The 14,884-nt window shown below is 35.6% G+C and overlaps 1 protein-coding gene across 1 annotated transcript in view; it reads right to left on the bottom strand.

The window, feature by feature from the left end:
* Positions 1-1,304: 1,304 nt before the first annotated feature.
* ifih1 (interferon induced with helicase C domain 1) overlaps positions 1,305-14,884 on the bottom strand; it is a 29,664-nt gene continuing 16,084 nt past the window's right edge. The window contains exons 7-16 of the mRNA XM_084421694.1: positions 13,817-14,034; positions 11,577-11,681; positions 9,866-9,989; positions 7,790-8,005; positions 6,221-6,477; positions 5,967-6,116; positions 3,825-3,986; positions 3,551-3,744; positions 3,323-3,416; positions 1,305-2,034 (exon numbers count right to left, since the gene is read on the bottom strand). Of these exons, the coding sequence (XP_084277820.1) occupies positions 1,834-2,034; positions 3,323-3,416; positions 3,551-3,744; positions 3,825-3,986; positions 5,967-6,116; positions 6,221-6,477; positions 7,790-8,005; positions 9,866-9,989; positions 11,577-11,681; positions 13,817-14,034 (1,721 nt within the window). The 3' untranslated portion in view covers positions 1,305-1,833. The remainder of the gene's footprint in view (positions 2,035-3,322; positions 3,417-3,550; positions 3,745-3,824; positions 3,987-5,966; positions 6,117-6,220; positions 6,478-7,789; positions 8,006-9,865; positions 9,990-11,576; positions 11,682-13,816; positions 14,035-14,884) is intronic.

The following is a 14,884-nucleotide window of genomic DNA, read 5'->3' on the forward strand; positions in this document are numbered from 1 at the left end:
GAGGCATTGCCGCCTCTTACGTGACTTTCCCGATTCATTCTTAATTACCCCCCACTTTCTGATTAAACTCAGTGGGTGCGGACCCCCGCTGTAACTTCACCTGCTGCTGTCGCTGGTCGACACTGTTACGTTAGAAAAACAAGTGATTTATACTCTATTTAATGTCACACTTTGTAATACTTGTGTTTTATTTTTGTAATATGGATTATTTTCTCATCCAATTTTTTTTTGAAAAAATTCCTCCCTTGCCTCCAGAGGTCGGTCAACCCCTAATATAGAAATATTAAATATATTTAAAGGGGTGGTATAATGCCCTTTTCACAAGATGTAAAATAAGTCTCTGATGTCCCCAGAGTGTGTATGTGAAGTTTTAGCTCAAAATACCCCACAGATATTTTTATACAGCATGTTAAAATTGTCACTTTTTGAGGGTGAGCAAAAACACAGTTTTTGTGCCTGTCCCTTTAAATGCAAATTAGCTGCTGCTCCCGGCACAGAGGGCGGAGCTTCAACAGCTCGTGTCCTTTTACCTCACACAGACATGCACTGAAAATTTCAAAAACTTTTAGCCTTTTATGTTCAAACCGGAGTCAGACAATGATGGAGAGACTCAAGAAGAAGTGACATGTTGACAACATTTCTGAATGTTTAGTTGATGAATTTATGTAGCTTATGTGTAGTTATCTTCTAGTCATTGATTAGCATATTCTGTCTTAATAATCTATAAATCGTGTTCAGGGGGCGGGGTTTATGTAAATTCTAGGGTTGGTGATGTCACTAACCCGTTTGTTGTAGTCCTTAAAAAGCAATTTCTTTAAAAGCAAATATCTCCCTTTGCTTTGAACTTTGAGCGTTGTAACTTTGCAGATGTTGTTTATGCTCAAACAGCAACATTACACACTAACTAAAGTTAGAAAAGTGCAATCATTATCAACCACCCCTTTAATTTTTAAATAATATAGGCTATATCAAAACAAGAAGGAAGGTGTAGGTGTGTCCAAAAATGTGACTACTGGCGTAAGTGTTTAAATAATGTATCAGAGCGTTTGTCTGGTAAGGAAGTACTTTGATTCTGGAAAAACTTGTTGAACATTCAAGACTTGTCATGCATAATGAGAGGCAGTTTTCTGACAGGTTTTCTCAGGTGATGTTTGCTCAGAGGGAGCCTGTGTCTTTCTGAGAACACCTGAACAGGTGTGTGAGAGACTTTGTGTCACACTCTTCCCTGATGGGCCATCTCTTTTTGTCCATGAACGCATGATTCATAATCAAAGACTGTTCATGCTTGAAAGAGAAAACAGATGACACATTAAGGGTAATTTTAATCTACAGTATTTATAGCACATTTCATGAAATCCTCTAGAGTAAATCTGTACGGAAACACTTGGGACAAAATCAGTACTTGTAACAAACAGCATTTGCAAAGCGTCACTGTGGTTTTACATGCATTAAATGTTACAGTTCAAAAGCCCTGACTGTAAAATCAATCACATTGCCTTCATTCAGTGCATTTTTAGTAACTGTAGTTTGAGGATGTGCTTATATGGTGCTAATGCAAACCAGCTTTGTGACTTACAAGTCTTTCCCCTGATTCCTCTTTGCAAAGGCATATTAAAATCAAGAAATTAAACAATAAGAAATAATAAGTAATCTGATACATTAGAACCAGAATTTAAAAGTGCCACTTGAGGTGAAATAAGTTCTGGAAATGACAGATTCCATTGACTTCATGTTGAGAAGTGCCAGTGCTTGCAATGCAACAGACTATGCATAATTTTACAGGTTATGACATTTGATTGGCTGTGTCAGAGATGAGTTTGAATATGTTAATTTTCAGTCGACGTCCATGTCTTCTTCCTCTGAGTCCTCTACAAGCAGATCGGCGTGTTGTGTGTAGTCAAATGCAGGGAATCTTATGGGCAGCTCGCTCCATTTGCTGAAGGTCTTCTTCTTGGAGCCGTACGTGACCACAAAGTTCTTGATGTGGAGGCAGGGACACTCGATACTTTTATACAGCATCATGGAGCCCCATTGCTGCTCAGGAACCAGACAAAACAGAAGATTTAAAACAGATGCATACTTAAGGAAATACATACAGTTAGCTATTTTATTATACTGTCTATTTGCAGTGATTTTGTTGCCCATATTTTGTATAAAACATTTTGAATCTATTTGAAAAACATAAAAAAGCTGGATTAAAAAACTGAAGTTATATACAATTATAAAATTATATAAAATGATATTTTAACAATATTTAAAGGGGCTACATGTAGAATTCAGAAACCCTTGTTATTAGCGACACTGGTGGGCGTTAAGTGAACTGCAGCTTATCGCTCACACTCGTGCACACGTAACATACAAGAGACTGAACGTGATTCAATGCACCAATATACTCACAGCGAAGTTCCTTTTCATTCTTGGCTTATAAATAAAAAAAAGCTGGGAATACCTTTGCAGTGATATACTGTTAATGAACGAGTACTTAGATGAGTATGTAAATACGAGAGGCACGCTTTCCTCTCAATATCAAAATAAACACAACAAAAATGACAGCAGTGAGAAAGCATCTGATCATAGAGATGTGGATGTTTGCACCAGCTGTGCGATTCACCGGCATCATGTCGACAGATGAGCTCATTAAAATTACACTGATTGTTAAGTATATTTGAGACTATAGACTACATAGATCTGGCTATGTGAGACTATAGATTAAATGAATCCCTTTTCTTTGCATGACACATTGATATTACGGTACAGAATGGCTTTTTCAGCATTATCCTGAACATTGTATAAGCGTTAGTTTCATGTGTCATTGAACGGAAGAGAGACTCTCAGGAGTGTAAACGTCACATCATTTGGATTTTCCTGGCAAAAACGTCCCGAGCCCTTCACATAAAAATCAGTCTACAAATCACTGCTTTCATAGACAACCTTGGAAGTCGGGGAAGGTCTCGTTTTTTTCCCCCTCAAACTTATGAACAAAATTACATTAGGCTGAATGACCATTTCTGGTTATTGGGCAATTTTAAAATGGCCATAATTTTGGAAGATTATGACTGCTAATATTTCAGTCTATCACTACTTATAAAATGACAAATGAAGTGATCAGAGACTTATATATATATATGTGTGTGTGTGTGTTTGTGTGTGTGTGTATATATATGTGTATATATATCATTTTAATCATATATTTATAAATATATATCGCCTTGGCCATAATGTGGTTCAGTGGAGTTCACAGTTGTGTAATGAGTCAAACTGAATTTTGCCAAAACACTTCTGATCGTCAGTAATGCACAGGCGGTTTGACGTCAGCACGCACCTGTCCGCAGTTTTTGCACGCGATGACTCCGTTGGTCTCGTAGTCCAAGAGCCGCTCCTGCAGTGATGCATTCTCTCGGACTATAAACAGCTTACTGCAGATGTCAACAACATGTATTTATTTTACCATCATCATTATCATGCAGGATAAAAATAATTTGCATCATCAGTATTCATATTTCTGAGTTTTCTGAGAATGCAAAAAAAAGGTATTTGTGAAGGTTTTTACCTAAACTGCTCGGTGACATTGACATGGTGCATCTTCTCGATGATCTCAAGGTGTTCCCCAGAGCACACGAACACACTGCACTGCCTGCAGCTCAGGCTGATTTTAGACGGCGACTCCTTCATCATTCCCTTCTGCTGTTTCTTCTTTATCTTGACCTTCTCCTCCATTATGGCCTGGATCTGAAACTCTCGGATCTACACAAAAACAAATAACGTTTCTTTCGTGAGGAATGTTTGGAGTGTTATTTTCTGCAGTCTTTGATGTAGATTCTCACTTTCTTCTCGTAGTCGACTCGATTCATCTTGCAGACTTTGGCGATGGCTTTGCTCATCATTTTCTCCCTGTATTCGTTAACGCTCTCTCTCTCTTCCACCCCAGACCCTGCCTCCGCCACGAGTGTGTAACTGCTGTCCTCCGCTCTTCCTCGACCGCGGGCCTGTGGAGAGCCAAAGATACTTCAGTCTCAAAAACAAGCACCACATCAGCAGTGTTCAATCTCTGAAAAGTAGTGATAGACTGAAATATTAGCAGACATAATCTTCCAAAATGATGGCCATTTTAAAATTGCCCTATAACCAGAAATGGTCATTCAGCCTAATGTCATTTTGTTCAAAAGTTTGAGGTATTTTTTTTTTTTTTGTCAATTTGGAGTTAATATTGGGTAAGATAATTAATTAGTATAATTAAATTATGAAATTAAATGTATGATTTGCTATAATTAAATGCATTATATTGGCCACACTGCCCTCTAGATATTAGTAGTTACACTGGCCCATTAAAAAAAAAAAAAATCCATCCATCCATTTATAATGCAGCATTTCATGTTTACTATATTGTTAGGCTTGTTTCACACATCCTGTGTAAGCGACAGCAGCATGTCCATGTTCAGTGACCGTAATTACAGTACATTTACAAGGACACCTTTTATTTCAATTGAAATTGATGAATCTGAATGTTGTTTACATGAACGCTAAATAAAGTGTTCGAGTTGATGTCCGTTTAAATGTCACAAGCTTTAAATTGATCTTATGACATGCACGAATATGCAATTTCCCACTGTTGCCACATACTTATCATCCTCCTACCACTTCTTCTTTACTTTATCTTAAAAAGCAGAGTTAATATTCATCTATTTTGGGTCCTGATTAAGTAGCGACAAGCTTTGTGCCGTGATGCTTATTTTAATCAAGCAGTAAAAACGCCCCAAAACAAGTCCGGAAAAAGAGCTGGTGGGACAACGTTGTGCTGCTCCACTTCACATACAATGAGTGAAAGGAGAATATTAGATTGACACAATGTTCAATGTTCAATTACACAATTACACGTCATTACACAACGTCGATGTCATTGCACGTGCACAGAACGTTCCAGTTTTGGTTTTCAATCTAGTGTTCACAAGTCCTATCGAACAGAGAACATACGTTACAAACGTATGAAATCTATGAGCCCAAACTGTAGGTATAGTCTGCTTGTTGTAAACTTTTAATATTGTTCCCCGCAACGAATACATTTAAGAGCTGCAAATGCGAGATGTGTGAACATGGCCTGAGAGCCGAGAGGCATCTATACAAAGTAAATAATAATCGAAATCAATAACACACTTCAAGCCCTTAGAGACAGACCAAAACGAGTGCAGCATAAGTTAACACTTTATTTCTTTAGTTCACTTCAGAACTTCTACTAACTATAAGTAGCTTTGCATTTTGCAACTACATGTCAGCTACCTCTCATTAGAGTATTAGTAGACTGTCTGCTTAATATCTGCTAACACTTTATTCTGATGCTCCCCAACAGACATTATAATGACTAGTTTGCAACTACATGCCAATTGTGACCCTGGACCACAAAACCAGTCACTTGGGTCAATTTTTTTTAAATTAAGATTTATACATCATATGAAAGCTGAATTAATAAGCTTACCATTGATGTATGGTTTGTTAGGATAGGACAATATTTGGCCGAGATACAACTATTGAAAATCTGGAATCTGAGGGTGCAAAAAAATCGAAACATTGAGAGAATCTCCTTTAAAGTTGTTCATTTATGTTCACGATTGTGCTGCATTCACTCACAAAAATAAATGTTTTATATATTTACGGTAGGAAATTTACCAAATATCTTCATGGAACATGATCTTTACTTAATATCCTAATGATTTTTGGCATAAAAGAAAAATGGATAATTTTGACCCATATTTTTGGCACAAATATACCCGTGCGACTCTTGACTGGTTTTGTGATCCAGGGTCACAAATTACAAAATTTTCTAATCCTAACCTAACAGTGTAATACTCTAAGTTAGTTGACATGTAGTTGCAAAGTTACTTATACAGTAGTTAGTGGAATTTCTAAAATGGACTATTGAAATAAAGTGCAACCCAGCATCTTTAGAAATGAGCAATAATCTAAAATCAGACCTGAATCATGGCGACCTCATTGGTCACAAGGCAATAGCGTATGACGACGTTGCACTCGGCGATGTCCAAGCCCTCTTCGGCCACAGTGGTGGCTATTAGCAGATTGATCTCTCCTTTACGAAACCTTTGCAACACATCCTTCTGCTCTGCCTGAAGACAGCAAGACTTTATTTAAATCAATATTATGCCTCAAAATCAGCTTGAAACGTTCTTTTTAATGAATGCAGAAACAGACACATTACTCAGTGACTTACAGCGGTCATCGGTTTCACCACACTCTGATCTCCACCACCGATCAGATAGCTGGCTCTGACTCCGACTTCATCAAACTTGGGGTTTTCTTGAATCCACTGGCAGAGAGCGATGGTGCTGAGGCGGGTCCGGGTGAATATGATGCCTCTCGCGACTTCTCTGGTGCTGAATTCCTTCAGGATGATGGTTTTCAGCTGGGCCAGATTATTATTTTCATACTCTGGCTTTCCCATCAACTCCTCCAGCTTCGCTTTTTTATCTGTTGTGGATTAAGCAGGGTTTTTATAGTTACACCATTTTATTGTTATACCATAACAAATATTGTCACTTGAAGAAAAAAATAAATAATAATTCTTCTCTCTCTCTCTATATATATATATATATATATATATATACTGTATATATGACTTCAGATGCAAAAGCCTCTAAATGCCATCTGAAATTTCCTTCTAGAATGATCATTTTTATCAAGCTCATATTTAAGTTCAGTAATTTCACTTTAATGACAATTAATAGGTCATTTTCATTGCCATTAAAGTGAAATAACTGAACATAATACAAGCTTGATAAAAATGATCATTCTAGAAGGAAATTTCAGATGGCATTTAGAGGCTTTTGCATCTGATATATATATATCTATCTCATCATCCACGTTTGTTGGAAAGTGCTCAGACATTAGTGGACATCTCATGTTGTGCCTCACAAAACAGGAACAACATTAGGACGAGTGAGCAAATGATGATAAAATATTCTGGTTGATCTGATATATCTATATCAATACTAAAAAATCTGAAACGGTTCAAACACTCCTTTTCTAAGGTATCAATACACTGATATACACCACTAATCTATATAAGTGGAGTACCACATTGACCTATTTTTCGTGGCTTATTGCACTTAAACAGTCAAATACATACAAAACTGTCAGAATGCCCGTCTTGCCGAGTATTGAGGTTAATACAGTCAGTTTTGGAACGTAAATAGTTGAGAGAAAGCGCATGTCGTGTATCAGTATATTGGCTCCGTGCATAAGCTCTTAAAGTGACGGCAGCCTAATAAACCTGCAGCTGAGAACAAAGAACAAAAGAACTGCTCTTGACTAAATAACTTTTGTTTTAAGCATTAATTGTAAACATTAATCAATATTTAAGTTTTACAGTAAAAACTATCCAGTGTTATTTTACATTTGATTGCTTTAATTTCTGTAGTAGGCCCTGTTTCATACCCGAATATTACTGTTAGACCCACCTGAAAAACTTTCATTTTGTCTCTTTAATCTATTGTATTAATATGTGCTATCATTTGCATTTTTTTTTTTTTTACATTTTATTACTGACTGTTTACTTGTATTTTTTTTTTTAAAATGTAGTTCAACAATTTAAATAAAGCCTCCCTGTCCTATGTGTAAGCTATTACAACAAAATTACCCAAATTATATAAAAAAAAAAACGAGAAAATAACATTATCTTTGATGGTATATGGCAGTTCATAATGAAAATGTTATAGAATACCGATATTTTCAAGGTATCGTCCCGAAGTTGGAAATTCTAGTATCGTGACACCAGTAATACCTTTGAACAACGTGAAGAGGAATCGCTCTGTGTCGGTGATTGTAACAGTGCCTTCCTCGTCAGGGCTGGATTTGGTCTTCAGCTCTTCGTTGTGATATTTGTCGAGGAAGCGGAAGGCGTCTGACATGCGAATGGTGTTGCTCTGATGAAGAGCCTCGTTGTAATGGCGAAGATGTTCAGCACACACACGCACCTTCTGATTCTCTTCCTTAGCAGCTGGTGAACAACACACACAGTCAATCTTCATAAGAGTTCAACAATATAACTGCTATAGCATGTCATCATGGAGGTGGAAATGCAATTTCTACATAACATTTATTTCATTTTATTTAATTGTTACGTCATTCGCAGTGCATCATGGGATGAGTAGTTAATTCCCACATTAAATAACTCAAGTACACTTTATACCCTTATTTTATCATACCTATTTTCCACTTATTTTTGTCAAGTGCTTTAATGTTGTGATTCGTCTAAGAGCTGCTGGGTTTAGTGAGTGATCAGGATTTCTTAATATCTATAGTGAAAATTAATGTGGCGAAAAAAAAACTTACATAACCGGTTAAAAAAGGGTTATTATCATTACCTAAACAACTTTTTTATTACTTGAAATAAAATATACCCTACCTGAAATAATATAAAATATATAGAAAAAAACATTTTATTTTAATTTCTCATTTTTGCTTGGTTTAAGTTAAACTTTCTTAACTTTTTAATGCATTTTTCTATGCATTTTTTTGCATCGTCAGATAAAACCTGTTACTGTAGTTTGCCTTTTTAATAATTTTGTTAGATAAATACCTCCCCAAGTGTTTTGTTCTTCCCTCATATTTAATATATCTATTAAATAAATGTCAAATATTTTCCTCATTCTGATATTTTGTTGGGTCGTTAAAAACCACTAACGGCCACTACTGTATAGACATAAAAAAAAAAAAAAATAATTTAGATTTTAGTTTTTTTGCTAAACCTTTAACTAAAACTAAAATGTAAATCAATAAAAAAAAAATTATATTCAAAAAATATAACAGTATATCAATACAAAAATAACACTGTAACCAAAGCTGAAAAAGTGGGCGGTGACTGTTAAGCTCTATACTATTTAGTCATAACTAACCTTTGAGGATGCTAATTATTATACATGACAACTGGATCTGTTCAGTTATTCTGAACGTCTGAACACACTTCATAAACTTTGTTGGAATTAACAGTAAAATAACAGTCGCTTCCTTTGAAAACAGGAAAGAGACCCTGTGATTACTGCGGCTTATTGAAACACATTTTGCATGAGTGCATGACTGTACTGTATATGAAATTCTTATCCTGACTTCCATAATGTGGTGGTTAAATGGTGGTTTGCCTGAAGCAGAAGACACACAGAGAGAAACCGCATTTTAGTAAGAGCTTTGCAAAACATCCTCACCCAACCAGGAAACGCTGCTTTAAAAGAAGCACGTTCACAGTTACTGTATTTTTAGCACTAATTTCTGGAGATTGCAGAAGCAGATTTCCATTTGTATTTCAATCTCTCTTCTTGCACAACATAAAACACTTACGGAGAACAACATCCAGTCATTTAAATACTTTTACAGCAGAGCAAACTAGAAACATTTCAAGTGGTTTGGCTGGTTATCACCCCATTAGCTGGTAGACGTCGTAAATGCACCATCTGCTCACTCTTTTTCTCTTTTTACAGCCTTTTTTAAAGGATCCATGTATTCTAACAAAATGATTTTTTGCAAGTGTTTGCAAATATTTCATTATATTATAACAGCAGGCCAGTGAGAGATTTAGATTGTGTTTTTGTGGTGTTAGGGTTAGCAGGCATATCCGACTATAAGCATTGTCTTGATGTAATGTTATTAATCACATGACATTTACAGATAAGGCGATTGGCTCAAAACAACCTACACCTGCATCGTCATAAGCAAAGATGGCAGATTTCATAGAAATGGCACGTTTAAGATTTGAATAATTTCTATGACTTTTCCCTGATATTTCCAGGTTTTGAATGACCCAGTAAACCTCATTTCTTTAAAAAAAATCTTTCTAAAATGCAGTAAATGGGATTTTTCTCACCATTCTGCTCTTTCTGCACCGCCCACTGCTCGTAGGTCTGTGTGCCGGGCTCACAGAGGGGCAGAAGATCAGCGTGTGTGTGGATTTCATCCATTATCTTCTTGATCACGTCTCCAAACGGGTCCTTTAACATGCAGTAGACAGACATTTTCAAATAATACACCTCTGAACCGAATGCTAACGTCATGTACGTCTTCACATTTATTGTTGACGGAAGAAATCTTTATAGTGTTATTGTTGTTTATACAGATTTTTCTAGAAATATCGAAACATTTATTAAATGTGACGTGCATCATTTCTGCGCCACTATTGGCAACAAACAGAATTGCACAAATCGTGACTGTTTCCAAACACTGAATTCTTGAAAATTCACTCACTCGTTTTCATTCACTCCTTCAAGTGGACTACATTAGTGGACAAATGTAGGGAATGGTGAATGAGGGCTATCTCGAACACCGCTAAAGAAGTCTGTTCTACTAAAATGTAAAAGCTTTATGTAGCTAGTGTTATCTTGTAATGTTTAATTACAAAAAATTCTTTGAAACAACCCAATAAACTCATTAAATATCTCACCTTTAGGTATTTAAAACAAGTCGGAGGTTATCCTAACTTTAAAGAGTAACTCTCGCCAAAATGCAACCTAGGCTCTTTTTGTTAATCTACCCGAGGCGAACTTTCGTGTAAAAGCATAATTAGAATGGAAACGCCACTTTTAAGTTTGACCGTATTTTTGTTTTGGGTCAAATTGCCTTTTGAATGGGAGTGATTGGGGCACTTCTATGATAGCAACACTAAGAAGGCTCGACACAACATGAAACTGTGCTGGAAGTGTCACCAGGGGCTCTACACATGAACTCCAGCATTGAGAACATTGTTTGTGTACACAGAGTTTACTAAAAAGAAAGATTTTGAACAACTCACTGTCTCTGTGTCCGCCGGCATGTTGACAGTCAAAACTAGTCGATCTCCGAATGCGAATGAACTGACTCTGAATTTTAGTGTTGCTTCTTATATGAGGATCCTTTATCAAATACAAGGTCAATATTGATTTTCACTAACGACAAAACAACTAATTATCCATGAATTTATATAGAATTAAGCTTTAGGAGCTTTCCATCTTTACTCTCCTCCCTGTTACGTCGCATCCGGAGATCGACTAGTTTTGACTGACAGAATGCCGGCGGACACAGAGACAGTGAGTTGTTCAAAATCTTTCTTTTTAGTAAACTCTGTGCACACAAACAATGTTCTCAATGCTGGAGTTCATGTGTAGAGCCCCTGGTGACACTTCCAGCACAGTTTCATGTTGTGTCGAGCCGTATTAGTGTTTTAAAAATAGCGATTTTTGATGCTATCATAGAAGTGCCCCAAGCACTCCCATTCACAAGGCAATTTGACCCAAAACGAAAATACGGTCAAACTTAAAAGTGGCGTTTCCATTCTAATTATGCTTTTACACGAAAGTTTGCCTCGGGTAGATTAACAAAAAGACCCTAGCTGGCATTTTGGTGAGAGTTACGCTTTAAGGGTTTATTCACAATGATTTTAATCAAATTCTTTTTGACAATTTTAGTAAAAAAAGATAAGAACATTCTTAAGCATTTTTGGAACTTTTCTCTAAAGTAAGAAAATCAGAAGAAAATAGCAGTTAAGAAGAATTGTACTCCTAAGAATATTTCGTGACTCCATGACACACATGAAGTGGAATTACCTCCTTCCGCTCTTCTGCTCTTGCAATCCTTTTATACGGCGTTTTGGCCTCTTCTTCTCCCAAAGTCTTTGTTTTTATTGTGACGGCGTCCAAGTTTGCGCAGATCTGCAATTCATCAGAATAATGATTGAACTCACAGTTCCAGGTTTTACATCACTACCATATGAGCTGTGAAATGATCCGGAACATCACACATCAAGGGACTCAAACTGACCTTGACTGATTCAGTACCATTCACGAACAGCAAAACTCACTTTTGCATTAGTTTTGACTACATATCGTCATTTGATTCTTGAATCATCCGTCAGAATCAGTTCAAGACTGATTTGAAATATCCATCTCATATGAACCATTGGATTGTGAGTCAGGCTGCATTAATTTTTGGGTAGCACTTTATTTGACAGTCCTGTTCCCCATGTACATACTAAGTACTTATTAGTAATTACAATAACTAGATACTAACCCTGAACCTAAACCTAACATTAACCCATGTAGTTACCTTATATTAACCAGTACTTTCTTAGTAAGTAAACGTACTGTAAAATAAAGTAATAAAACGTTTGTTGTTCCGCATTGATGGACAAATGCATATGTTTAGCAACTGTTAAAATCATCGTGAAAATTATTCTGGATTCTCGTTTTCTAGCACTGAGACACGAACGCAGAAGAGTTTCTCTTGGCGCTCTGGTGGAGTTGTCATAAAGATTGGTGGTAAAGCAGACCAGCGGGGTAATCGGGGTTCAGGCTGATTCTCTTTCATGAAAGGCATGCAGAGGTTTATGGCTGAGGAACATTGGAAACAGCTTTGCGGTGGACGAAACAGTAAGAGATGTGGGAGAGGAGGGTGTGTGTGCATGCATGTGGAAAAGTCCGATTAGAGAGGAACAGTTAGGAAAGATTTGATGTGAGAAAGGAAGGAAAATATGTTTAAAGCCTAAAGGTTATTTGTTTATGACAATAAAAGTGTTTGTTTTGAAGGCATTACATAAGGATTTGTGCATGCTTACACTCAAAACATGCAAATCGCTGTAGGCATGGGAACCTTTTTTTTTTTTTTTTTTTTTTTTTACAAATGTAACAAATAGGCTTCCACTTAATGATTCCAGTTCCTTAATAATTCCGTTAAAGCTTCTTTTAGAACTTTTAGGAACTATTTCATAAGTTGGATGGTAAGATTTTTTTAAAAATGTTTTGGAAACATTATGCTCATCAAGGCTGAATTTATTTAATTAAAAATACAGTAAACAGTAATATTTTTGAAATAATATTATCAAAATTAAAAGAACTGTTTTCTATGTGAATATACTGTAAAATTTTACTCCCTTGATGTAAAGCTGAATTTTCAGCATCATTACTCCAGTCTTCAGTGTCACATTATCCTTCAGAAATCATTCTAGTTTGAAACAATAGTTATTATCAATATTGAAAACAGTTGTGCTGCTTCATCTTTGAAATAGAAATCTTTAGAAACATGATCAATGTTTAACATTTGACCAATTTAATGCATCATTGCTGAATAACAGTATTAATTTCTGTAAAAAATAATTAGAAGTATACATAAAGGTCTAATACGCGTATTTGGTGCCAAATAAACATTTCTTCTTATTATTAATGATAAACAGTTGTGCTGCTTAATATCTTTGATGAATAGAAAGTTCAAAAGAACAGCATTTATTATTAATATAACTTTTTTGTGATATTTATTAATTTCATTAATGTCTTTACTGTCTATTTTGATCAATTTAATGTGCCGTTGCTAAATAATATTTTTTTATTATTATTATATAAAAAAAAACTGTTTTCAACATTGATAATATGAAATTATCTGATCATGTGACACTGAAGACTGGAGTAATGATGCTGAAAATTCAGCTTTGCGTCACAGGAATAAATTACATTTTAAAATACATTACAACAGAAACCAGTTAATTTAAATTGTATTAATATTTCACAGTATTACTGTATTTATGTATTCAATACAGTGAGGTGAGATTAAGAAACTACTTTCAAAAGCATTAAAAAACCTTAATGTTTCCAAAACTTTGAGCGATAGTGTATTTCAAAATGGTCATGGTGTATATTGTGCAATGAAAAGATGTTGCCTGTCTATTGTTTATTTTTTATTTTTTCATGTCACCTAGTCATTCTTTCATCACGTACATTTGAAAGCACTTTCCTTCTTTGCTCTGTCACTGTAGATTGAGAAGCAGATGAGTGGACTGACACAGGTGGTGCTGTACCTTGAGGATGTGTTGCTCGGCCATCATCTGGCTCATCGCTCCGCCCACACCAGGTGAAGCCGTCAGACCCAGGATCTGAGGGATCGGGACCGGACTCTTCCCCTGCTTCTTCAGGAGCTGGTTCTTGTGTTTCTGCTTCAGGTAGCGGATCATGATGTGGTTGTACGCGTAACCCTTCTTCGTGTGGTGGCATTCGTCAATGACCATCAGGGTGAACTCTGCAAGTGCAAGGATTTGAAAAAGCAGTGAAAATCAGAATCTATTCATATTTACCATAAATATGTTAGATTTAAAATATTTTTTTTAAATAATGAATGTCCTTCTAGTGCAATAGTTATTAGAACTTTTACTTCCATTACTTCTTTTAGACAAGTGGAAAGAAAACATCCAAAATACACATTTAATTAAGTTTATTACACTTGATCTATTTGTGTTTCTGTAGATTTCAATTATATGCATATATTTAAAGGCCATTTTCTCAAAATGAGTTTTTTTTTCTTTTCTTTCACTTGCACTAAACCAGAAATTGTTACTTCAGTATCACTAACATACACCAAACTTTCCACTTGTATTCTTATCTCAGTTCTGAAGTTCATATATCTTTTGCCTGGTTTATGCAACATTGTAAAAAAAAAAAAAATCATCTTTTTTTTCTGGCTGTTGACAGTATTTTCTGATTTATGGAGTGATAAAAAAGAGATATCAAAGAGCCTTTAACATGAACGTGTCAGGAGAATTAAATGAGAATTTTAAACCTGCTTTATCCAATGGTCAGATTTCTGTTCTGGTGCAAATTAGTACATGTAATTATTTAGATTTACGTATTTAAACATAATATTTCAGAACACTCGTAATACAAACCAATGTCTTATTTAACTGGGGAAAATATAGTGATATCCATTAGTTAACATTTTTTTTTACCTACAGTATACACCTGTCTTGCCCTAAAGGGATAGTTTATCCAAAAATGAAAATTCAGATAAAAAATTCATCATTTAGCCTAATCATCCTCATGTCATTCCCAAACGCCATACTTGTACAACTTTCCTTTGTCCATGAAACATAAAA

The sequence above is a fragment of the Rutilus rutilus genome (genome assembly GCF_951802725.1).
Source record: "Rutilus rutilus genome assembly, chromosome: 10".
Classification (NCBI taxonomy): domain Eukaryota; kingdom Metazoa; phylum Chordata; class Actinopteri; order Cypriniformes; family Leuciscidae; genus Rutilus; species Rutilus rutilus.